This window comes from Manis javanica, chromosome 15, assembly GCF_040802235.1.
Source record: "Manis javanica isolate MJ-LG chromosome 15, MJ_LKY, whole genome shotgun sequence".
NCBI classification, from domain to species: domain Eukaryota; kingdom Metazoa; phylum Chordata; class Mammalia; order Pholidota; family Manidae; genus Manis; species Manis javanica.
Genome location: NC_133170.1, coordinates 17,746,006 through 17,771,257, shown reverse-complemented (window position 1 = coordinate 17,771,257; position 25,252 = coordinate 17,746,006). Strand labels below are relative to the sequence as shown.

General features: G+C 37.1%; 1 protein-coding gene across 1 annotated transcript in view; it reads right to left on the bottom strand.

Moving 5' to 3' along the window:
- Positions 1-958: 958 nt before the first annotated feature.
- SLC15A5 (solute carrier family 15 member 5) overlaps positions 959-25,252 on the bottom strand; it is a 72,352-nt gene continuing 48,058 nt past the window's right edge. The window contains exons 8-9 of the mRNA XM_073223122.1: positions 7,109-7,217; positions 959-2,588 (exon numbers count right to left, since the gene is read on the bottom strand). Coding sequence (XP_073079223.1) covers positions 2,441-2,588; positions 7,109-7,217 — 257 coding nt within the window. The 3' untranslated portion in view covers positions 959-2,440. The remainder of the gene's footprint in view (positions 2,589-7,108; positions 7,218-25,252) is intronic.

Sequence of the window (25,252 nt, the reverse complement as noted above, 5' to 3'; positions counted from 1 at the left end):
TATTACCGGAGAAATACAGAACAGACCCAGCAGGCTTCTGCAAACAACACATCCCTTTAAGTTAATTGGTGTTATATAGAAGCTGAAATGCTCCACTTATTTACAAAGCTACAGATTTATGTAAAGCAAAACCAATTACACTTAATGCCTAAACTATTCCAGGTGCTCAATGATAATGTTGCTAGGCAGTAGAGATGAAACTGCTGTGTGAATGCGTCCTGTTCCGAATGGAAGCGTGTGTAGTTACTGCAATTTAGCTAATCACGAGTGTCAACCCCAGTGTGAGAATTCTGAGCTCTTTTGGTGTTTGCTTTGGGTCAGCCTTATAATTCTGTAGATCTCTTTTCATCTCTAAGAACAAGTGAAAGCATAATGAGCACTTTTTTCTATTATGATGTGGAAATTAAGGTGATGAAGGCAAATTTGGGAGGAAAAAAAACAACAAAATAAGGCGGATTCTTTTTCTAATGGTGAGAGAGAGACTGTTAGAGTGAGGTATTTAAAGGCTTCTTGATCTTTGGGGTGTTCATTAAACCTAAACTGCAAACTTGGCATTTAACCTTTTGTGGCAAAGAAAGCTTCTACGGCATATCAGAGGTCAGCCTTGCTGTTTTGTCTAAGAATACTAAAAAATGAAGGACTCAAAAAAGTCACAGGGCAAAAATTTATGTCTGTAAGATCTAGTTTTTTACTTATCCTCAGAACAAACACAAAAACAATTGAAAATCTGTATCTCTTCATTTCTTTCACCTATTCCTCCCAGTCATGGGGATGAAAGTATAGCATAGGGAACATAGTCAATAATATTTAATATCTTCCTATGGTGACAGATGGTATCTACACTTATGGTGAGCATTTAGTAATGTATATAATTGTTGAATCACTATGTTGTACACCTGAAACCAATATAATATTGTATATCAACTCTACTTCAATAAAAAAAAAGGAAGGGGGGAAAGAAACCCAAGCAAACAAAAAATAGTTTGAAGAAGAGAAACACCTGGTGCTTGACAGCTGCTCTTTTGCAATTAAAAATGCATATCATATCTAATCAAGATGAATAAATCTTTTATTGTACTGATTTAAAATATTTTAGGTATACACAAGGGAGGTGCTTAATTGAAGAATCATTTGCAGTCAGCTGGTAAACCCATCTATCTTATCCAACATGAACTGTCCTGGAAAGCAGTGGTACTCAAACTTTAGGGAGTATTTCTTGCCTGAGGGTTTTGGCCCCAGGCAAGTTCACTATGGATTCAGTGAGACTGAGAAATGACAACAGAATGTTCTTGGGATAAAAGGGTTTATACTCAGCTTTATTCTCTTGGTGGTAGGTCAAGCACTAGAATCACGTCTCCAGCCAGCAGTCTGCAGGTCCATAAGCTGCCTCTGTCTCTGCCCAGGGCAGTAGGCCAATTACAACATCAAGTAGTTTAGGGTCAGGTGAGGATCCTGGCCATAGGAACTTCTGTTTTCCCCACAGAGCATAAGAATGATTTGTATGGGTTTGTAAAAACCACTGATTGCTGGAAAAGTACTTGGGGTTAGGCAGACTCTGGTAGGGGCCAGAAGGATTCTTTAGAAGCCAGTAGTCCTCAAGCAGATTTTGACAAACACTGCTACAAAGGTAAGGGATGTCACTTTTGACACTGGTTTATTTGTTTTTCATTAAATGAGTTTCCATATTTCTGAATTGGTAACAGTGGAGACCAAAAGATGTCATTTGGGTTAGGGAATCCCTGTAATCATCTCTACTTGATTTGATCACTTATCCTCCTCTCAACACTTATTTGACCTTTCTAATTTTCTTTCTTTCCTTTAATCTCAGTAACTCCACTATTTACATTTTTTATAACTTCTTCAGTGTATGAATATTCTTTCTTTGTTCGGGACCTCTATTTTAGTTAACGTTGCTTTTCAACTGAGAGAAAACTTTCTTAATCAATTCATATCTTGACAGTGTAATATCAAGGTCAAATGTAGTAAAATCATATAGGAACTTATAATTTACTCAAACAGGAGACAGCTTATGATCACAAGGCCTAGCATGTAATAAGTGGTCAATAAATGTATGGAAAGGAAGCATATTAACATATTATTATTTTGATTCTAATGGCACATTGAAACTAAAATATATCTTTTATGCTACTTTTAATGGTTGAAACATTGTACAAAGTGTAAAATGTTGTGATATCTAGGAAATTGTCATTTTGTGTCAGAGTAATCATAGACTTTGCAATTATTAATTCTAACGCATAACATTAGATGCAAAAGCATAATAGTTTAGGAGTCATAATTAGTCTTTGTAAATAAAATACACAGATAATATTCATAAAGGCATTCCCATACATATTAGCTCTTAAACTAAAATGCTTAAAGTGTTCAGCCGAAGAGAACAATGAGTACTTTGCTCATAAGACAGGTTGAGTCAAATATAGTTTCATAGGGCTGTCTCCCAAAGATCAATACTTGAAGAAAATTCCTGTGTACTGCCATAAAATTTCAGAGACTTTTCATGGAGGAGAAGTGTTTCTTCAAGATTACTTCCACTGATGTTCTGGGCATTAAAATGATTTAGATTACAATATCTAAAAAAAAAGGAAAGAAAGCTTTTTTTTAGGACCAGATGTAGATGACTTGATAAATCATTTGCTTTCCTCCTGTGCTTGTCTACCTTTTATTATGGACCCATAGATACTGACACAACATGTGATGATTATTTAGAGCACCTCTCACCAGAACAGTCTTTATAAAATGACAAAAGGAGTTTTGGTTCTGATTAAGGGGTCTCATCAGGACCTTTAGATGGCGATCTTTTACAACCTGCAGTGAGTGATGGTGCGAGAGACTGGCAAGTCTGAAACCCCATCAACCTCATAGATTTCATGGAGGCCAGGAAAGGTCTGTCAGGCACACTGGGTGTTTGTAAATTTGTAGTCGAGGCTGTGTGGAAACAGTGTTGTCAAAGAAGAAGATCATGAATATATTTTTAGAATGTGTACCTTCCACCCCTGTCCCAAGAAAAACCTGTTTTCTGAGGAGTCTTCTTAAGTGCCAAGCGTTATACAAGGGCACTGTCCTCACCCTAACTTACTGAATTCTCACTACAGTCCTGGAAGGGTGGATTCATGCCCCTGACAGATAGGGAAACTGAGGCTCTAAAAGGTTAAATAACTTGCTAAGTGTTCATAGGAATAGGAGCTGACAGAGCCTGGGTTTGGAATCAGAACTCTCTTACTCTGAATCTTGGTTTTCTCTATGGCCAGCTGCCCCTAAAGACCAATTGTTTTCTTAAACCCTTTTGAGTGAGCTCCAGGCGGATGGAAATTTCAGACTGCTTTATTCACGGCTATATTCCGAGTGCCCTGACAGTGCCTGGTACGTAGCAGATGTCTAATAAATATTTATTGAATGAACAAATGAACATGGGCTATAAATGCAGTTTTATCAAATACACACAATTCTCTGGGTCAAATATCTAATTTTGATTTGTGAAGGTTTCCAAAATTAATTTTACCTTCTTCTCCCTCCCAATATATTGCTAAAAAATAACTAAGAGAAGAATATGCTTGTGTAACTGGTATTTTGTCTCTGATTTATGTCACCTTCAATAAATATTATAGGTCCTGCACAAAAGATTACTGATATAATTGACAAAATGCGTTTGGTGTTATTGGCTGTATTTCTACTGTTGGGTTTTACAACACTGGGGGGATGGTGGTATTGTTATAAAAACAAACAGTCTTCCTCCCTCCCTCCCAGGAACATCTGTAATATCTTTTTATTTTAGCAACCAATGGGCAGTACATATTTACATTCAGCATTATAGACATGTTTATACAATGCTTTTCAGCGAGGCAGTGACATGTCATCTGCCTACTTCCTTCGCCCCCAACCTGGGCAGCCTCAGGTATGACATGTCACCACTGTCCTACTTGAGACTTGATTGAAGAGGACTCTGACAGAGACAGAGGCCAGGGGCTTGGGTTTGTTTTGTTTTTTGGTATAAATGAAAGGTAAGTCTGTACTCACATGCATGAGTAATTCTTAACTGTACTCAGGTAGTAGCCCAGTGACCCTGACAGGTTAGTTAGATTCTAGGACTTAACATCTGATGGCACCACACTAATATGAACTGGCAGCGGGTTGCCCTTGGGTGCTAACACGGACCTACTGTCCCCTGTCTATTGGTGAGAATGCTGTTTCATAATTAATCCACTGTCCTCAAAATCTTGGGGACAAGAGTAACTTGAGACTGTCCTGTTCTTTGTTAGATTGATTTGCCACCATTATCTGGCTCCAAATGATTATGACTTTGTTAAAAAGTGGATTGTGATTGGATGTGTGTTGTGATCAAACATTAACTCATAAATAATATGTTTCAATAATACTGTCCCTGGGACACCTGTATTTTCTCTTGTTTCTTTGCATCCTTAGCGTTTGTTAATGTTTGACAATAACAATTAGTCTAGATATAAATCTGAATCATGTGCTCCTCGCTGCAGACACTGATTATCCTGCCTTAAAGCCCATACATTTTCTTGCCCTGCTCTTCTGGTTTGGCCGGTCCCATCCCTGACAAACAACACATACGCAAGGCAGCTCACGCCTTTGTGCTCATGTAGGTGGTTTGGGATACTTCAGCTCTGCAGGCAAATTTTCCAGACTCTCCTTTCTTCTTCTAATGTAACACCTATTCTTTTCCTGTGATGTGGATGATCAACTGATGATTGTGGGTACAGTTACTTTAACTGAAGGGACTGGTTTCCTACCTACCCACCAGAGTTAAGGGACTGTTAGAATGTGGGTAGAGGGCTCCCCAATGGCACTTAGAAGAGCACAGTAAAGGAGAAAGTGTGTGGGCTTTACAGAGAAACAAACTTGGATTTGAATCCTAGGTTTGTGAACATAGTCAATTCATTTACCTAGGTAATTGCTTGAGTTTTCTTATTTGTAAAGTAGAGTGATAAGCTCTATGTAACAGGGAAGTGGTACAGATTAAATGAGGTTATTTGTGTCTAAGACACAGGGTACTCAACACATGGTAAATTAACTTCTTCCCTTCATCTTCACTCTTTATTTTTTTTCCTTTCTTCAAAGAGTAAGGACGAAAAGAGAAAAGAAAATATACTGGAAATGAGAGAATTTGGTAATAATCAGATTTATCACTAAATAAACCCTAAATGATCATTTAGCCCCTTCTCGTCTTTGGCTTCTCCAGTCTCTGGTGCTTTCTGTATTTTTATTCTTGCCTCCTTCTCTGCACTCCACTCCACCATGTCTCACTTCCTTATAGTCACTCACTTGCTCAAGGAAGACTCTCACTTAAATATTTTAATATGAGCACTAGATGCTAGCTCTATATAGACTAGTACTCTGTTTTCTTCAATTCTGTTTTCTCCAGTGCCTGGAACCATGCTTAGTATGTTGGTTGAATGAGTGGGTGGATGAATACATGAGCGAACAAATCCCTGAGCTAATAATAGACTGTGGTTCCAGTGCTACCTGGAGTCAGTCCATAATCGTGGTGATCTTGGCCACACCTCAGCAAGTCTAGAAGAATAAAAAGGAGGAAGAAGGGAGCATATGGCAAAGTATGAGGCCATTATTATTACTATGGCTCACATTTTTGAGCATTTACTCATCCTCTCGACAACTTTATGGTACAATTACCATTTTTACTGTTTCCATTTTACAAATGAAGAACTGAGGCTTAGCAAGATTAAACAGCTCACTGAAGTTGGACAGCGAAGGTGGAGAACTGGATACACCTGGGCTGACTCTGGAGCTCACCTTTCAAACTACTTCATGAAAGACAAGGATCAGATCTTATAGGGGGAGGAAAAGTCAGCACTGAGAAACAGCACAGGGTGATGAGAATTGCACCTTCTATATGTTCAGAGGCGAGGGACGGAGGGGAAAGAGGCCTCGCCATCAGCTTCGGTTTTGTTGCTGACTCTGTTTTGCTACAAAGGTGAGGGCTTCCCTGTCGGCTTCTCTGCAAGACTCTCTGACACTCTTATTTAATTTTCAATCTAAGAATAAAATAGGCATTTCAGGGAAACTATACATTGTGAAGGATCAATTTGATAGCTTCTATACCTTGGAAGGTAAGAAATTAAAAAATTCAGAGAGCCATTAAGACTTGATTTTGTCCTTGGCTCAGCCTTGAGTGGGACTTAAGTGTCTCCTACTGGACATAAACTCTGCAAGAGGAGGGACGTAAGTGGCGCTAAATATTCATTAAGTTACTGACTTTGTGTCCTTCTCATTTACTGTGGTACCTATCACATGAGTAAGGTTCTAAAAGATTTATTAAATGAATAAAGGAATGATTTAGGCAAAGGAGAAGTGACAATGAATGGGATAAAATATGACTACATGGGTAAGTGGATGGAGGGAAGTGAAAAAAAGGAAGATCTGTGTAGTTTCCACAGTGTGGCAGACATTGTGCTTATCCCTTTATCAAAATTCATCTCCCTGAAGCCCACAAGAGGTTGGTATTATTGTCTTTATTTCATGTGTGTGGAAACAGGCTCAGAGAGGTTAGACAACTTGCTCAAAAGCACACAGCTATCCAAGAATATATCAGTGAGAGAGTAAGCTGGGCTGGTAATGGATGGATGGTAGAGGATACAAATTAAGCCACTGAATGGTCTCAGATGACTGACTAAATGATTTTGCAAAGTTTGTTATTGACCTTGAAATGGTCATTGCTGATTTAAAGGCCTGAATGGGATCCAAATCTTAAGCATCATTAGATTTCTAGCTATTTGTTTAATGATATTTGCTTTTAATGATAATGACTCATCCATTCTTATTATCAATATGGTTATTTGTAATTCTAAAGTGGCATTTTACAGTGGAGAAAAAAATGTCTTGTTTTAGAACATGTTTCAGAATTGAGGCAAGCACTGTTTTATTAAAAGGATCAATGGAAAAAGTGGAGTCTAAATTGAAATTTCTTGCTCTGAATCATCTGTTAAATTTCTGTAATATGCTAATTTGTCCAGTCATGGCATACAAGATTCCCGTTGGCTCAGGGGTGGTTCCCAGATCAATATTTCATGGGCTCAGAAATCATTCATCTTACCACACACTTACGTACCTTTGTGAAATACTCCAGAATCCCAGGGCGTTCAAAAACGTTAACGATGCCAAGAAGAAGAAGAAGCTCTCTAAATTGCCTTTGTTCAATGTGTTTGGAAACCAATTGCCTATTTGGAACAAATGTAATTGTTATTCAACTGCAGAATTGTAAGTTTCTGTGAATATTTTATCATTCCACAATTCCTAGAGCTTTATTCGCTTCAGTAATATCTACAGAGTAAAAAAGCTCATCTGAAAATCTCATTGTCAAAATTTAATTCTGTAATTAAGAGTAAAATGACAAGCAAAGTACCCCAAATATTTTGAAGGTCAAAGAAACCTTAATTTGTATAACACAATAGAGATGTCAGAAGAACTGGGCTGTAAAATAACCCTGTTATGCCATCAATCTGTAGGAATCTTGCTATCTTGTTTATCCTAATGTTTGTAGTATCTTGAAGAGTACCTGGCATGGGAGGATTGTTCAGTAAATATGCACTGAATGAAAAGTATTTGCCAAATCTGTTGCACATGCTAATTGTAAGGTCAGTGAGATAATATATGTAGATGACAGATGTCATTATTTTGCCAACTTACATAAAGCCAGTGCTACCTTATTATATATATATATATATATATATATATATATATATATATATATATATATATATATATATATATCACAGACCCTGTTGGAGAAATTACTTGAAACCTGGTTGACATGAAGATATTCTTTTGACTTGATAAGTAAATCCTTCAATTTATTACTTCAAAATAGGATATACCCACTCCTTTATGATAGTACACTGGTATATTCAAAATTATTACATGAATATATATGAAACCATTAATGATTCAAGGTGATTGCTTTTACTTTGCTTCTAAGTTTTGACTTTTGCTTTGGATGTTTGCTGTAATACTCAGTCTCTTTCTATACAAAATCTGTGTATCTTTATCTGTATCATCTCTATCTATCTATATATATATCACCTGCATCTCTACACACATACCCAATTTTCCTTCAATGGGTTTTGAGATGTTATTATTTAATATATTATCAAAATATAATGTATTATATATGCAATACTTTTTTATGCAACATATTAAAACAGCAATAGGATCTTAGTATTAAATATATCACAGATATATAGTATTAAGGAATGTTTAAAAGATTGTTGAAAGGGCAAAATTTATCTTCACAGAGAACTTAAATTCAGTTGCAGTTCTAAATGGGCAGAATATTTCCAGAAAATGTTATGCATTATAAGAATGGAAATTGATTATATTTGAGCAGTCAGATGCTAAAGTTTTGGCATTTTGTTGCTTTTTTATAGGGGCAGCAACTACAGTGGGTTGTGGAGACAGGTGTGGGGCCAGAGCAGTCAGTCACATGCCAGTGCACTTGATCTTCAGGCCATCTTTGGAACAGGGGCTGTGGGTTGCTTCCTGAACTAAACAATTGTTCTTGGCCTCCCCCTTGACAGTGCACACTTTTAAATGGGATTTGAATTAAATGCTCAGTTCAGGGTTGATAGTCAGCAAGTGCGTAAGTATGATAGCAGTGATTAATAGTGCCACTTCCCATTTAAAGCTGTTTCTCTTCTGTCATTTAACAATGACTATTGTTATGTACAAGCCATGAAAATTAGCCTGTGTCCCGTATCGTCTTGGACTGATAAATGAAATCTTGTATTTAGTTTAAAGCTGTTTTGCAAGTTCTAGTTCCCCATGTTATTTATTTGTGTTCCATTATAATAGATATTTATGATTTATTGCTATATTGACATAATGCCTTCATCTGATATGTAGGAATAGTTTCACTGAATGTTTCCTGCTATGTCTGTCTATTGGATATTGTGTAACTCTTAATGTGTGTATGTGTGTTTCTAGAAACTAAGCATTTGATTGTACTTGGATGAGGGGGTTTGGGGTAGAAGTCCAGGTAAGATGAGATAGCAGCACACTTATTTTTTGGGAAGAACTAAGCCATTCTGATAAACCTATTCAAATAGTCCTATTTTCTTATTTCTCTTGAATTAATATCCCAAGCATATTTCTGTCCTTTTCATTTCACATCAGTATTTTGCATGTCATGCAGTTATACCATTTTATCACTGTGTTTCTCTGGCTAGAGTGAGAGGGTTTGCACAGCTTAGGCAAATCTCAGAATTAACATGACGTTAATTCTTCTTGGATCATACATTTTGCTTCAAAATAAGTAATTGAAAAGACTATATATTATAACAAAGTCAGGTGAGGGAGAAGAATATAAATTTTGTAAGACCTTTAAAGGTAAAACATAATATTTCTATGAAGTCGTGCAATTACAGCAAATACCAGCCCAGTGGGAGCAGCAGCAGGTCCCCAGCATGCCAGTGTGCTTGGGTCTGTCCCTGGGGATACTGTGGTGGGCATGAATGAGAAGACCTGTGACTTGGTATTATGGGCTTGTGGGGTGACAGAAGGATATCCTGCTAGAAAGGCTGGAGAGGAAGTGGAAATTTATGAGGAACACAGAACATTTTGTAAGTGGCATTATTTAAAAAATACAATGAAAGATTGCCATAGCACCCATTCCAACTCCTGATAAAGCTCCTATATTCCTTCTGAAACATCATTTTTAGCATTCAGCTTTCTTCCTAGAGCTGATCTTCGTTCTAACCCCATGATTTTGCCTTACTAGGTATAATGTAACATTCTTTGTAGCTCATTTACATGGTGCGCTTGGTGGTAAAGAGAGCCTTTAGCTGAACCGATAGTGTGGGGTGGACACCAGCAGCAAGCTGGGCAGAGAAGCTTCATGAAACCTACACTTTGCCTTATTCCTAGAGAGATTTTCTGTCTATGTAAAGAGATGGCATTAGATATAAAAAGATAGAGAAAGTGGGTGGACCCTGGAGGCAGCCTTTTGGAGTCAAGTGTCTCTCTATTCGTTAATAGTTTTATTTAGGGGCATTAGTCCAGCTGGACCACTTCAGCCTCAGTTTCTCCTTTCTAAAATGACAACAATACCTCTCTCACTGAGCTGTTAATGCAAAGTAAAAGAGAAAATAGGTGTCAAGGGTTGGACACAGGAGGCACCCCACAAACTTTAGATTATTACCTTCCTTCCCCACTTTAGAAGTCGCTCATACAAAATCCTGTAGGCCAATAGCCTGAGCTTCATCTTGGGGCCCATTTCCTGTCAGTTCTTCACGTTCTGTGTGCCTTTTTTTTTTTTTATCATTATCCCAGGACTGGTTGTAAAATGTTCCATTTAACATTGTCAGTTGACTCAGCTCTTAGGTACTATAACTTTATTTTAGTAGCTTATAAACTTTTATTGTCGTAATTCACATTTGTGCCATTTTTCATCTGACATTTCTAGTAGCTGATTGAAATTGGAAGCATCCTTGCAGAAGGAGACAAACAGAAGACTTCGGGCTTAGAATGGGGCTAACTAAACTTCTCCATATCTTAGCATGGGCAGAAAGAAACGTTAACATGACGAAAAAATGTGCCCCATACAGAGTCTGGGAGGTTAGTAAGTGCCATTTTTTAATGCTCACAAGAACCTTAGTTAAATACCTTAATAGTATAACCAAATAGTTAGTAATGAGTTAACATTACTTAAATATTACCATTGCCTAAACGTAGTATCTTCTTAAGACCCCTCAGCTAGTAGAATACTCATAGAATATTCGACATCATTTGGAAGTCCCCAGATATTTTGTATCTAGCTAGATTCATTTGTTTGCTTGAAAATCACTTGTTAAGAATTTTCATGCACCAAGAAATGGGAATTAAAAGTTGCTTAAGAAAAAGAGCTCACAGATTAACAGGGGAACCATGCAAACAGTTAATTGCTCTGGAGTACTCAATCTTATGGATACTAAATAAAATGTTCCTATGTATCTTAAATTCTCATGGTCATTTTAGAGACAAAATGGCTATGAAATTATCTAGATTAGCTCTTCTATTTACAGATTAAAGAGTGAAAGACAGAGGCAAAGTGAAGCATTGCTCAGGGACAGCTTCATCTTCTTGCTCTTAAAACAATTACAGAGAGATAGAACCCCACTGGATGCGAATAGAATTACCACTTTTATAACAATCCTTAACATCTTAACAGTTTGAAAATGCCTGGACAGCCATCTTTGAAATGCTTATCCCAAATATACCTTCTTAAATATCAAAGACATTTCCACCTAAATCCTGGGATTGACCTTCAAGCTATTGTGAGACTCTTGGAATCATTTCCACTAAGTTTAAGTCTTTTGAAACTGGACTGAGAAATCTGTAGGGTGACCCACATACACTGTGATGCTAAAGCAGTTGAAAGTTACTAACGTGAGAGAGGAACATACCTCATTACTGTCCCAGATTGTGCCTTGTATCGTTCAGACCCCACATTTCATGTACTGCCCTTGTGTCTTGAGTCTCACAGGGCCCAAAAGGCCTGACCATGTGTCCCCTTGCTATGGCCAGATGCTACCCATTGGGAAAGTATCCCCATCTGGCTAGTTCCCCTATTAGCTGGACCAGCTGCACCCTGCCAGGTCTTCAATCCAACAGCTTCGCTTCCCTACAATCATCAACATTATTCAAGCAAGCAGTCACATCCTCCTGCAGGAGCCAGGGGTCACCTCGCCTCTTGGTTACTACAAAAATGAGCTTCACAGACACTGCTTGTTCTCTGCATTCCCAGGCACGGCCCCATATGGCCCTGCATGCCATGTCCTCCTCCCCGGGCTGTGAGTACATGTGAATAATAAACTTCTGTCAGTCCCACCTGTCATGTTTTCAGCCATCTTCCACTATTGAGTTCCTACTCCCCACCTCACCTTCGGGGTGAAGAGGAGGTGATCAGAACATGCCCCCCACCACAGAAGTCAAGGTTGGTTCTAAATAGAATTCTAGTAGCTGCTATTGCTCTGATGCATAATTACTGTTTTGGGGAAGAGAAGGAGCCTCTCCATACACCCTTCTAACCAGTACCTGCCACCAAGTACCAGTGCTTCTAAACTGCATCAGGGAGTGCAATTCCCATAAACCACAAGACATGAGTAACAGGAGCAATGCCAGTCCATGTGCACCACATCCAGGAAGTGCAGTCCCTGGACATAAAGCATTAGAAATGAATGGGAACTCTGGGGAGCACGCGGTAGTCTTGTATCCTTGACACTGAAGTTTATAATCACCCCATCTGACCAGGGTGTTGGAGCACTGGAAAAATGGTACAAATAAAGTTCTCTCTGCAGCCCAGCCATTAGTTTATCTCAGTAACTTGGGTATTAATGGGGAATTTTGACAAAAGACTTTAGCAAAAATATGGAAAGTAACCAGGACTAAGGGAATCCACACATTCTCAGTGGGTAAATGCTACCTCTCAGTAAATCTCTTTTTTTAAGGATGACTAAGTAGAAAAAAAACGCCATTATAGGGGAAAGGTGACTATAATACAGATTATAACTGTGATACAGAAAATACCCCTGATGACAAAACACAAAAGACAAAGTTTGAAGTAGTAGTAATAATAATAATAATGATAATAATAATAATAATAAAAAGAATGAAGAATTCATAAGGTAAAGATAAAATGAAGTAGTGTGGAAAATAATGTTAGGCAAAGTTGAATTCAAAAGAAAAACCATGTCAAAAAACACTGAAGGTCTTTTTACATTGAGAAAAAAATCACAATCCAAATTGAAGATATGTCAATAAATATCCCTTAAGCAATGATAACATAACAAAATCCTGAGATAAAAACAGGTAAGCATAGTGAGTATATCACTATCACTCAAGACCTTGGAAGTCCTAGGTCCTGATAAAGATGCAAAGCATAGAAGTTAGTATTGGAAATAAGGATAAAATTATTGCATTTAAGATTAGGTGATTTTGCTGTGCCCTTAAAAAGATCAACTAAAGTACTCTCATAAATTTACTAAGAAAGTTTAAGAAACTGATGCAAGATGAAGACATGAATTCTAAAAGATAATTATAAAAGATTAATAATCTCCCTATATAATTGTGATTACTTCAGGGAGATATAATAAGGGGAAAGGATTCAGTTCATAATATCAACAAGAAAGCATAAAAAGCCTACAATAACTCCAATAAGAAATGTTCGGGATGTCCATGAAGAAAGGAAAATCTGACTGAACTGAACTTTTAGACCTTGAATAAATGAGGAAGTCATGTTACATACTTGGAGCACTAAGTACTTTAAAAGCTTTATTTCTTTTCTAAAATTAACAAGTTTTACTTATTAAAATAAAAATAGGATTTAGGGAAAACTGATAAAATGAGTCTAAAATTCATCTGGATAGATAAGTGATAGGAAGTAAGATTTTTATAAGTAAAAAATAATCATAAGTATGATAAGTAAGATGTACCATAAATTATAATAATTAAAAATACAATGATACTAGGGGATGGTAGTGTAGCATGGAGAAGACACACAGTGACTCTATAGCATCTTACTATGCTGATGGACGGTGCCTGCAATGGGGTGTAGCGGGGACTTGATAATATGGGTGAATATTGAAATCACAATGTTGCTCATGTGAAACCTTCATAAGACTGTATATCAATGATACCTTAATAAAAAAATACAGTGATACTAAGTTAAAATCAAGAGGCAGCTGAAAGGAGCAAGACAGAAAGAAAGCCCTGACACAGTCCCATGCTCGCTTAAGGGCTGAGACTACATTAAAGTATGTATCACTAACTGATTAGTTTAATCCCACTTATCCTACAGTTGTGGAATATTTATGGTTTAACCAACTTTTCACAACATATATCATGTTATGGTGTGAGACTTGGTTATTTGGAGTGAATGTTTTCTTGACATAAAAATAATGTTCCCATGCATGAGAAAACTGTATTCAAAATAGTAAAAAAACTACTGAAATGTTCACAACTATAAATGCAATGAGATGAATCACAATGAATAAGTTTGATAGATTTGATTCTGTATATTAATAAAGTCTGTAAAATAGACATCTATAAAATTAAGTGCTGAGTTAAAACTGGGAAAATATCAGCAATAAATTTGGCTAAGTGATATTATCCTTAAAGTTTAAAGAACATAAATCAATAAGAAAAAAACACAAAGACACCAAAAGAAAAATGAGCAAAGAATATGATTAAAAATTTCATGAATGAGAAAAGATAAAAATGTTTACATTAAAAAGTGCAGTTTCCCATTCTAAAAAATACAATTTAAAGTAACAGTAGAACATAGTTTTTACCGATCAGATTGACAAAGATCAAAATATCATTATGCTCAGGGTTGAAATTAATACATTGAGACAAATATTATACTATAACAGTGGTGGCATAATGGATGCAGCATTTTAGAAGATAATTTGGCTGTATTTCTCAACAGTCTTTAAAGTATGTATACTCATTGAAAGAGTAATCCTATTTCCAGGATTCTAGGAGGAGACAATAAATGGTACACCTAAAGATTATACAAAACAATGCTCACGTTAGTAATAATTTTAGCATTGAAAAACTGGAAGCAACCTAAATATTCCTTAAGAAGGGAAAGACAAATTAGGTATACATCCATGCAATGAAATATACCAAATAATTCTTGAAGGTGAGCTTCCTTTTTTTTGGAGAAGCATTTTAAATGACATGGAAATAAGTTCACAGTATTTTTAAGGGAAAAAAGGAAGTGGATACCTGATACAAATTTGTTCATAGAACACTCAGAAGGGTTTGTTCAGACCCTAATTTTGTTTAGAATCTGTAACATATAAAATTAATACCTACACACACACATGCACACAAATAGAAAAATATTGGAAGAAAAATTACCCAAGTAATAATTGCCATCATCTTTTCCAGCTATTTTACCCCTCCATTTTAGTTTGGATTTATTTCATCATATATTACCTTTACACCAAAAAAATGATATTTTAAAACCACTTTATCAAACATACTTTTGGAAAACTTTGACTTCTAAAAATCATTTTTAATCTATTATGAAACAACAGAAAGGGGTGGTTTTCTATTGCTATCAACTCTTCAGCAATTGAAATACTGGATAACAGCCTCCATACTGTAACTTGGAAATTACATGCTATTTATAAAACCATCCTGAGATATTATTTTAGAAATCATAATATCCAAGCGACCATAGCCAGTCGATTCTGAACCATGAGATTCACTCATGTCAGTGGTATGTCACTGTACGCCCAACTGAAATCCTAGATTTACCAAATACCTAAAGTACACATGGCATTAAGTGCTGTGGCATATTGCTTTTGATTACAGGCAAATTTCTGCAATGTCTTTTTGGAGGAAGATGAAGTATTTCCCCTTTTTTTACTAGCTACTATTTCATTTTGAATGCAATGAAACTTTGAAAATCTTAAAATGTGCCTTTTGGTATCTCCTCAAATGATAGTTGGGCACAGTGAGCAATTATTTCCTTCAGACTTTGTTAGATTTTTTTTAAAGTTATTTTTTGTGATGCTGGTGATATAGCAAATATCCAAAATTCTTGAGACAAAACAGAAATGGGTTTTATACCTTTATATTAGGCACATGTATTGCTTCACTATGTGCTTTTTACTTGAGAGCAAAGAAGTATGCAGTGAAAAAGATGCAACAGTCGTCCTCCAGGGTGGGTGTTCTTCTGAGCCAGGAGAAATAAAGCCTGTGCAGTGACAAGAGATTTGGAATCCAGAATCCACCACTGCTATTTGATTTGGGCAATTTATATAACTTTCTCAGCTCATTTTCCTCTTATATGTAATGGGCTACAAATATCTACCCCCAAAGAATTGTTGTGAAGATTTAATGAAATAATATCTTTGTGAAATGCATATAGCAAAGTCTGCATATAACTGACACTTAATAAATGTTCATTTCTTCCCTTCCTCCTTTCAGTAACCTCATTTAAATGCTTCATTTGAGATTCATAGCTCTCCTACCTGAGTTAATTTTTAAAACACATTAATTTTCATGATACCTGAAGGAAATAATATCTAACAACTATATTCTAACTTCGGCTTCTCTGCCACTTTTTCATATTTATTTAATAAGTACTCAAATTATTATTACCCTCAATTTACAGATGAGGAAACAGAGGCACAGGGAGGCTGATCTGTTCACCCAAAGTCATGTAAAGGAGACAGAATAAATATTTGTTGATTGAATGGGTGAACTGAGATGGGTCCCTAGATCTGCACATGCTCAGATCTTTTAGAACAAGGTCTGCATCGAGACTTTAATTTGCATTTCCATTTCTTGGGAATTGTGGCTAAAAGTGCAGTTGGCTCACTGTTTCCAGGAAGGGACACTGTCTTTCAAAACTGTAGAGAAATTGCTCTGTATTGTTCGCCTGAACTGCAGAGAGAATGGGCATGGGTGATGTTTGGGATAGCAAGCTGTCTTAGAAGGGTGAGCTCATTCTCTTGAAGAGCACTGGGAGGTAAAAATCCATCATAAAAAATCTAGATAGTGTGTTCTCATGATGATTTCAATGAATTATCATGGAAATGAGTTTTAGAGGAGAGGTAATGCTTTGTGATAATAGCCCGATAATGCCATTAGCCATGAACTCTAATTGTAATAGCATTAGTCAAATGAATATATCTGATATTAATTTGAGTGTCAAATATTTCTATAAAGTTCTTCCTTAATTAAACATCAGCCTTGCCATTGTAAATTTAGTATCGAGTGCCAGTGCTTGCACATAGTAGGAACCCAACATGCATTTATGAACCAAATTTATAAATCAATCTCTGAAGTGGAGCTATTTAAAATAGTTGAACATTGAATATAAATAATATGATGACTAAAGCAGGAACTGATTTTGCCCAATATCTGCATTCCCTCATGTGCAACTCCAATTAGCTAATTATGTAGATGTGTTCATTTCAGAATTTGAGAGGAAATCCTTTATCATTTGTTTTTGGCCCATGTGGAGGAAAATAGCCTCTCAGATTTACCTTAAATTACTTTAATTCAAGAGCAGAATTTATGGCTTACTTCCTGTGTCTTATGGTCTTTAGACCATTTTAAAGTCATCCTGCCTGCACTGAGCACCTGAGGGTCACTGGGTAAAAATCATGTCCTGTGTGGCTGTGTCCCTCTTCACTATCACCAACATCAACTGGACCTTCAACACTGCCCGCAAACCACACTTCTCTTCCAAGTCATCTTTTCTTCCTCTCTCATTATCGAGTTCCTCTCTCCTGCTTCTTCCTAGTCCTCATTCTCACCTTACTCCCATCTGCTCTGATGAATGGTTCGCTGCATACTTCATAAAGAAATCGGGAGCCTTGAAAGGGAGGCTTCAGCACCTTTCCAATACTAGACGCATTTGCTTGCACCTGCCCCCATCCTCTCTTATTGTGGCAGAACTTAGAGGGACACAGGCAACCTTGGAATTTGTGGCTCCAGAAAGGGGAAGTCAGGAGGGGACTAGCGTCAAGGCTTCACAGTAAACAAGGAACCACAGTCCTGGACATCTAGAAAATTCAGCATGAGAAACAAGGGGCTACATCCTGGACATCTGGAGAATTCAGCTCAAAAAACCAAGGGGTCTTCCCAGCAACAAGCCCCTGCCAATCCTGTAAACTTCCTTCTTTTTGGCGTATAAACCCTAGACACTGCAGCTCTAAGGGCCTCCACTCTTTGAGCCCCTCCTGTTTAGAGGGAGTCTTTTTCTTTCCTTTTCACTTCTCATTAAAAATATCACTGGTTGCTCCAGGCTCTTGTCTGAGGGCGTCACTCTTCGTCGCCTCCAAGACACAATCTTGCGAAAAACAGCATCCCAGCCAGTAACACTTTTTCTGTTCTGTTTCACTGAAAGAAATATCTACTCCCTGAGAAGAAGTCCATCTCTGGTCTTCCTCTGGCATTTTTAACTTCTCTGTCTTTACTAGGTATTAGCGTCAGTTACATGTGCTCAAGTATCTTTGAAAAGAAAAAGGTATCTTGAACCCACATCTAAGCTTCTCAGATACAACACAGGATTCACAGTTAAATCTGATGAATTATTTTTTAGGATAAGACTGTCCTCAATACAGCACAGTTTTTTTTTTTTGGTGTGTAATGTGTGCCCATAATATTGCATGGGGCATACTTATTACCAATAAACATATTTGTTGTTTACCTGAAGTTCTGATGTAACCATGTATATTTTTATTTGCTAAATCTGGCAAACCACATCCCCATCCAGCCACTACTTTATCTTGTAGATCTTCAGTGCCAAGTTCTTCAAAAGGGTTGCTTAAATGTGATACTTTTATTTCTACATGATACCTTTATTTCTACACTTACTAGATATTCTTTATCCTACTCCAATCTGGTTTTCATTCACTTCTCACCAGTTATGTAACACTTGCTACAGTTATCAGTGATCACAATGATGCTAAATCTGTGCATACTTTGCATTCTTCATTCTACTTGATCTCACAGCAGCATTTTACACCATTAACCATTCCATTTCCTGCTTGAAAAAGATCCTCTCTTGTCTTTATATATATGTGCACACGTGTATGCACACATGTATGCATGTGCATACTTTTCTCCCATGTCTCTGGCTGCTACTTTTCTTCTTTGGCAGGCCATGTCTCCTTTATCTAACCTGTAATGTTGAAGCTTTTTAGATCTAGGTCTTGGGCTCCTTTTTCTCCTTATTCTTACTATTCACACTAGGTAATTTCATTCACTTCTTTGTATTCAAAAGCAATTTTTGTACCAAAGATTCATGTATTTATATATCTAACCCAGATCTTTTTTCTGAGCTCCAGATATTTCTATTTAGATGTCTCACAGGTACGTCAAACCGAATGTATAAAAACATGAATGCAAGTTTTTCAATCTATTTGTCTTCTAGTGCTCTCCATTTAGTATAGGGAATCATTGCCCGACTTGTTCTTGGCAGAATCTGGGCTGCTTCCTTGATGCCATTCCTCTCTCCTGTCACCTCCTGACTCTATCAAAACCATCACGAAGCACTATTGATTCTGTCTAAAATCACCCTTATATCCATTCATTTCTCTGTATCTGCCAACTTTCTAATTCAGCACTATTCTAGACCACCTGGGTTACTTCAGTCATACCTTTCCTACCTTCCCTGAACATTCTTTTTCTCTCCCAAATTATGCTGCATCCATAGTGATCTTACAACACAGAGATCATGCCACTTGCCTGATGCCTTTATGATTTCTTACTGTATTCAAGTTTAAAAAAAAATCCCTGCAAGTCAAAGGTCCCACATGATTTTGCTTTCCTCTAACTCCTCATCCTGACTGCATGTGATTCTCCCGTTCCAGAATATTTTCAGGTTACTGATCTTCTCTGAGTTCTCTGAGGCACCTGCTAATTCCGTACTTGTAGGTTTTGGTATATATGCTCTTTACCATAAATATTTCATCCCTAAGCTCACCAAGCCAAATACTGCTCATCCTCCTAGTGTCAATTTCAATACCACTTGGAGGCACTCTTAGTATGAACATGGATGGATGTGTATCTAACTGTAGACTTGTAAACTGGCCGTGCAAAGAAAGTCCCACCGATAACATGGTCCATAAGGCCCAGAAGAATCTTGGAACACTTCATTTCATCCCATCTGGACTAGAATTGAAGCTGAATAGGACAACTGAACTCAGCATTTATGGAACACATTCTTTTCTGCCAGAACATCACATCCATGATAATCTTAGTCCACTTGAACAACAGTGTGATCCCATTTAAATTGCAATTGCAACACCACCATCAATTATTTTTGTGCACCTTCATTTATCTGGTGCTTTATAATTATTTCCTCAGTTCTCATAGAAATCTTGGAAGTTATTAGAGACACCATTTTAGAGAAGGAGAAATTTAGACTTGGAAAAAAAGTTCAGTAATATGCTCAAGATCTCACAGCTTATTAAGGGCTGAGTTGAGTTTGAACTCAGGTTTGTCTGACACAAACAAAAGTTCACCCTTTTTTTTTTTTGAGTCCAAAAGTCCACCCTTTCTACCTCTTGTATGCTAATGGCAATGGATAATTGCTTTCTATGGTCTAAAGGGTATGTTGGAATCTGCCCTGATTCTGTTAGGAATGAAAGCCAGGGCTTCTGAGCAATGGCTTCGGTGGAGCCGAAGCTTGAGGGTGTAATAAGTTGTTTGGGATATGGAGCCCCATTGTCTGAGTAGGACTTTGCCTCACATTCTGACTGACGTCCAGCAGAAGGGTCTGCCTGTGGGAGCTACCCAGGATCTGAAAAGTCAGCCACAGGAACACTGGCACTAATCCAGGTGACAGACAAGTAGAGTGTGATGCGGCTAAAGGTGAATAATGGGGTAGCGGGCCATTTCTTTGGCCTCTTGGTCTAAAAATATGTTCTCTCAAAGACCCATATAAGTTGGATCCGAGGCATTGATCTGAATTTGAAGAAACACATGTCTAAGAAAATAGGCATGGGCCCATGAAATGGAGTTGAATGGATTTCCAGATGCATACACATTTCCTTCTTCCAAATTTACTGTAGTTGTTTGAAGAGTGGCTCTGTGATTCACAGCGGCCTGGCTGTCAGTGGTCCCAATGATCACTGATATTTAAATGAGAAATTTAAAAGATCACATTTTTAATTTGAAGTGATCTTCATGGGAATTAAACGGTTAAATTCTCTGCTCCTTTCTTGAATACTGAAGAGGAAGGACTAACAGAGACAACAAGATGTATACCTTGACTTCTTGACTCTGCCCAATTATCATTTTCCTCAGACATTTTGCTTTGGATCTTTCACTCACAGCACGTCCATAACTAAGATGTCACATTTTCACTGAATTCTATTTTGTTATTTTTGTCAGAGGGTAAGCTGGAACTCTTGAGTGTGAGAAAATTGATCTGGTTGCTAATGGGACATAGTTGACATAAGCAGTTTGACTGACTTCTTCACTTCCTTATATTATTAGCATTGCTACTTTTAGATAAACTATTCCTGAAATTAGTGTAGGAGGATGGGGTTTAGTCTTGTATCTTCTCTTTTAAAGCACTCACAGTTAGAGATCCCAGAAGGATCAGTTTTCTCACTTGTACTGAAAATGTCACTCTAACAGTTATCTGTCTGCACAGTCAAGTTTTGAGAAATCTTTTGAATTTACCGCATTCACACCATTCTTCATCATGGTGCTAAAAATGACTAATGCAGCTTGAAGACTGGGAGACTGTGATAGCTAATCATTCCTTTCCAATCACACACTAACACTCAGACACACACTCATATGCACACATTCTCAGCTGATGTGAATCCTTAAAGGTTTAAAATATCCTATATGCTAAATAGAATGTGGAGGCATGTAGGATAGTATGCATATAGTTAGAGTGTTGGTTTCACTTATGGTCAGCTCTGTCCAAAACATTGGTCTGTTTGTTTGACTCAATAGACTGATCATACGTGAGTCACAATAATATATGACTTAAACTTTGTATTTAAAATGATCTCTGGTGTTCAGTGTTTCAAATGCATGATTTAACTTTATCCTCTCATCATCTCTGAGAAAAGTGAAGTGCAAGCATTCCCTTTTTTCAACAAGAGGAGACAGTGCTAGAGAGATGCTAGTCTACCCAAACTCACGCACACGGTGGAAGCAACCATTCTGTTTCACAGGCCCTAATTAGTCACTATAAACCAGTGTAGGATCACTAGAACCAAATCATTTTGATGAACTTCATTTCCTTTCTCGATGAATGCTATTTTGACGGCTAAAGGAACTATCACAGCCGCAGATACTCCCAGAAAAGCACTTAAGTCTCCTGTGATGTCATTGGGACAATGATGGAGAAGTGTGTGGGTTGAATGATTGTAATTAGGGGAAGTGGGAGCTGATTACATCCAAAAGGGAGGATTAGTTGATTGTCATTAACTTGCAGTGAGATCTCTAGGAATTTTCCACAAGGTTCTATTTTTGGTCCTGTCTAATTCAACACTTCTATCCGTCACCTGGAAGAAGTCTAGGAAGTTGCTTACTAGTTGCGGATCACACAGAGCTAGTAAAGAATTAAGGATTAGTAATTCACTGGAATGACAGACTCAAAATTTTAAAATATTCATTATTTATTTAGGATGGGCTGACATTTAGAAAGGATAATGATTAAGTCCTGCCTTTAGTTAGGAAAAAAAAAACTGTGATAAGATGTGTGGAACTAAATGGAGATAACTGCTATAAAGAAAACAACAAAAAAAAACAAAAAGAACTTCAGGTTTTAATTGACCGTAAGCATAATGCAATTACTGGAAAAGCCAACACTCTCTGTTGGCATTCAGAGAGAGAAAGAGAGAGAGACAGCAGGTTGATAAGAGTAAAATATCTATCCTGGGTGCACCCTTCTGGAGGATTTTGCTGGATTCTGAAAACCATATAAGGAATACATTGACGAACTGTTCATTTAATGGATGGAAGGGCTTTGACAGTGAAAAAATCAGGGAGTCATGCGATATGCAAAAAAATGGAGTCTTTGTGTTGAAAAGAATCATGATGGCTGTCTTTATCATACATTTACAGGATTAATTCCTAATCCTCACAATATGATGAATTATTTATTGTTGTTATTGGCATAGAAACAGGGGACATATAGCTCGAGTACCCAGGTAGTGTGATTATAGAGTCTACTCTCTTAACATTGTACCACATTATTTCTCTGAATATTTATCAAATGTGTGAAGAGTTGCTATGTGGGTAGAAAATTAGACTCATTCTGTGGAATGTAGTTATCAACAGTTGGGCCAACTCAGGTAGAGAGTCTGCTATCTCAAAGTAGAGAATTTTTCTGGGTACTAGAAGATGCTGGTACATCGTGTAGTTTTGGGTACACTTAAGAAAAAGAGTAGATGAACTTTAGGTAACACCCAATTGTAAAATTCTAACTTGTCAGGATATGATTTGATATAACACAATGTTATTGTAAGCAGAAAACAAAAACGCTTAAGACAAGTAAATTAGTGATAATTTAAATGGTGTTCTTTTGAATACAAGTTTAAAGAGCACCCCACCCCACCAATCATGTTGGTAAGATGTCCTCACCCTTTGTCCTGGGTAAACCTCCTTCATGGGCACCAAACTGCCAAAATTATATAAACTTTTGTTTATCCGTCTTTTACTATATCTAGAATATTATCAATAACATCTTATATGCAGACCCCCAGCCAAGGAGGGTGTATTACTGTGGGTCACTCCTAAGAGCTCTTTGAGTATTAAAGCAACGTTGGCATTAGTTTCAGAATGCTGAGAGGGATGGATCTGTCAGATACTACCTTTGATGACTGGAATACTTCTCTTTCTTTTTCCGGTCTTAATCATTGCACTTAAAATAAATAAGGATGACCATACACCTTTATAAGATTGTCATAATAAATGCAATAATGTACATAACAATTCCTCCTATACTATGCAGACTCAATAAAAATACAGTTTTTTTTCTGTGAAATGTATTTGCATGGATAGTTCTGTGTAATAGAGAATTTGCCTGGTCTTTGTCCCTGGTTCCTGGGAAGTGAACTCTCAGCCTTTTGATTTTCGTGGTGATTGGAGTATCTTTGTTATTCATGGTGGCCCTTCACATGCTACTTGATGGTTTATGCTGATGAGATGACTCAGAATGGAGCCTGGCCAGCAAGAAGGCCAGCCATGTGATCAGAGGGCTGGAGCTTTGAGCCACATGATAATCAGTCTAACTCTGGAGAAGAGAGTAGGCTGGAGATGGTGTTCAACCACGTGGCCAATGGTTCAGCCAATCTTGCCTCAATAAAAACTCTGCATACTGATGCTCACGTAAGTTCCCTTAGTGGCAATAATCTGCATGTCGACCCACACTGACGTGTCAGTTCAGTGCTGCATCCCTGAGGCTGAAGGGCGTCTCACGTTTGGAACTCTCCCGGACATGACGTGTCTCTGCCTTTGCTTCACTCTGATTTGTATTCTTTCGCTGTAATAAAGCTGAATCATAAATACCGTGCTTCCCCGAGTTCTGTGAGTCATTCTAGAAAGTTATCAAGGCTGAGGAGGTCTGTGGGGTCACTCCACCTGTATGGCCAGCTTATCAGAAATGATGGCAGCTCTGGGACCTCCAAACTCAGGACAATCTTGTGAAGAATTTTATCTGTAAAGTTTGACTGAACTCTGGGTAACTTGCTTAAGCGTGCGTATGAAGGATTTGGATTTATATAAGAGATAAACTGATACTAACATTTGATTTTGAAGTTCTAGAGTATATCAGATATGGTTTGATCACAGATTTTTTTAGAATAAATTTGCAGAAACATCTTCATTGAGTAATGCTGAAGAAAATAAACATACATTCATTACCTAAGATGTTTAGGTAGAGATAGAAGCAAAACTTTTCCAGGTTATCTTATAAAATCCTAATTCCACTGTAAAATTCTTTTACACATAAAGATTCTAATGAGAAGTCAACAACTTGCTATAGTTCACTCAATTAATTATGAGGGTTTAGATTTGAGCTCTTTGAGAAATGAAACCATATCTCACATAATTCTTTGTAGCACAGGACCTGGCACATAGTAGGCGTTCCATATGCTCGTTTGCTTAACCTTCCCAGTTAACTAAGAAAAGGACTTTTTAACCATCAATCAAGGATTAGAGATTTGTTCTCTAGAATTCTACTATACTCATTGAATTTATCACTCTTAATTTTATTTAATTAAATATATTCCTTTCCTATAATCCCTGGAAATTTTGTGAAGGTTTGGGAGAGTTTATTTTGCTAGCTATAGTACCCCCAGTAACCAGTATGATGCCTGGAACACAATAGGTCCTCCATAAATATTTTTTGAATGGAGTCCTATTGTTAATAGGAGTTTCTTATTCATAGAAGTTAATTTTTCCATAATTTGAAAATAGTCATTTTAATCTGTTACGAGAGAACACAACTAACACTTTCTTTACATGAAGTACAAAGCAGAACATTTGAAAGTAGAGAAGAATAAGCTTCTAATATATTCCAAAAATAAGCAAAACTAAGTTTTAAAAAATTTAAGCCATGTTAAACATCTTAGAACAAATAAAGAGAAGTATCTGTGGATTTAAAATATAGCCAAAAACATTTCAGTGTGACAACTAATCATTGTTACATCAAGTCTGATTTTTCTCCCAGTACATGTATGAGTAGTACTTTTATGTTGCCTGTGAATTTCTCAGATTGGTTTTT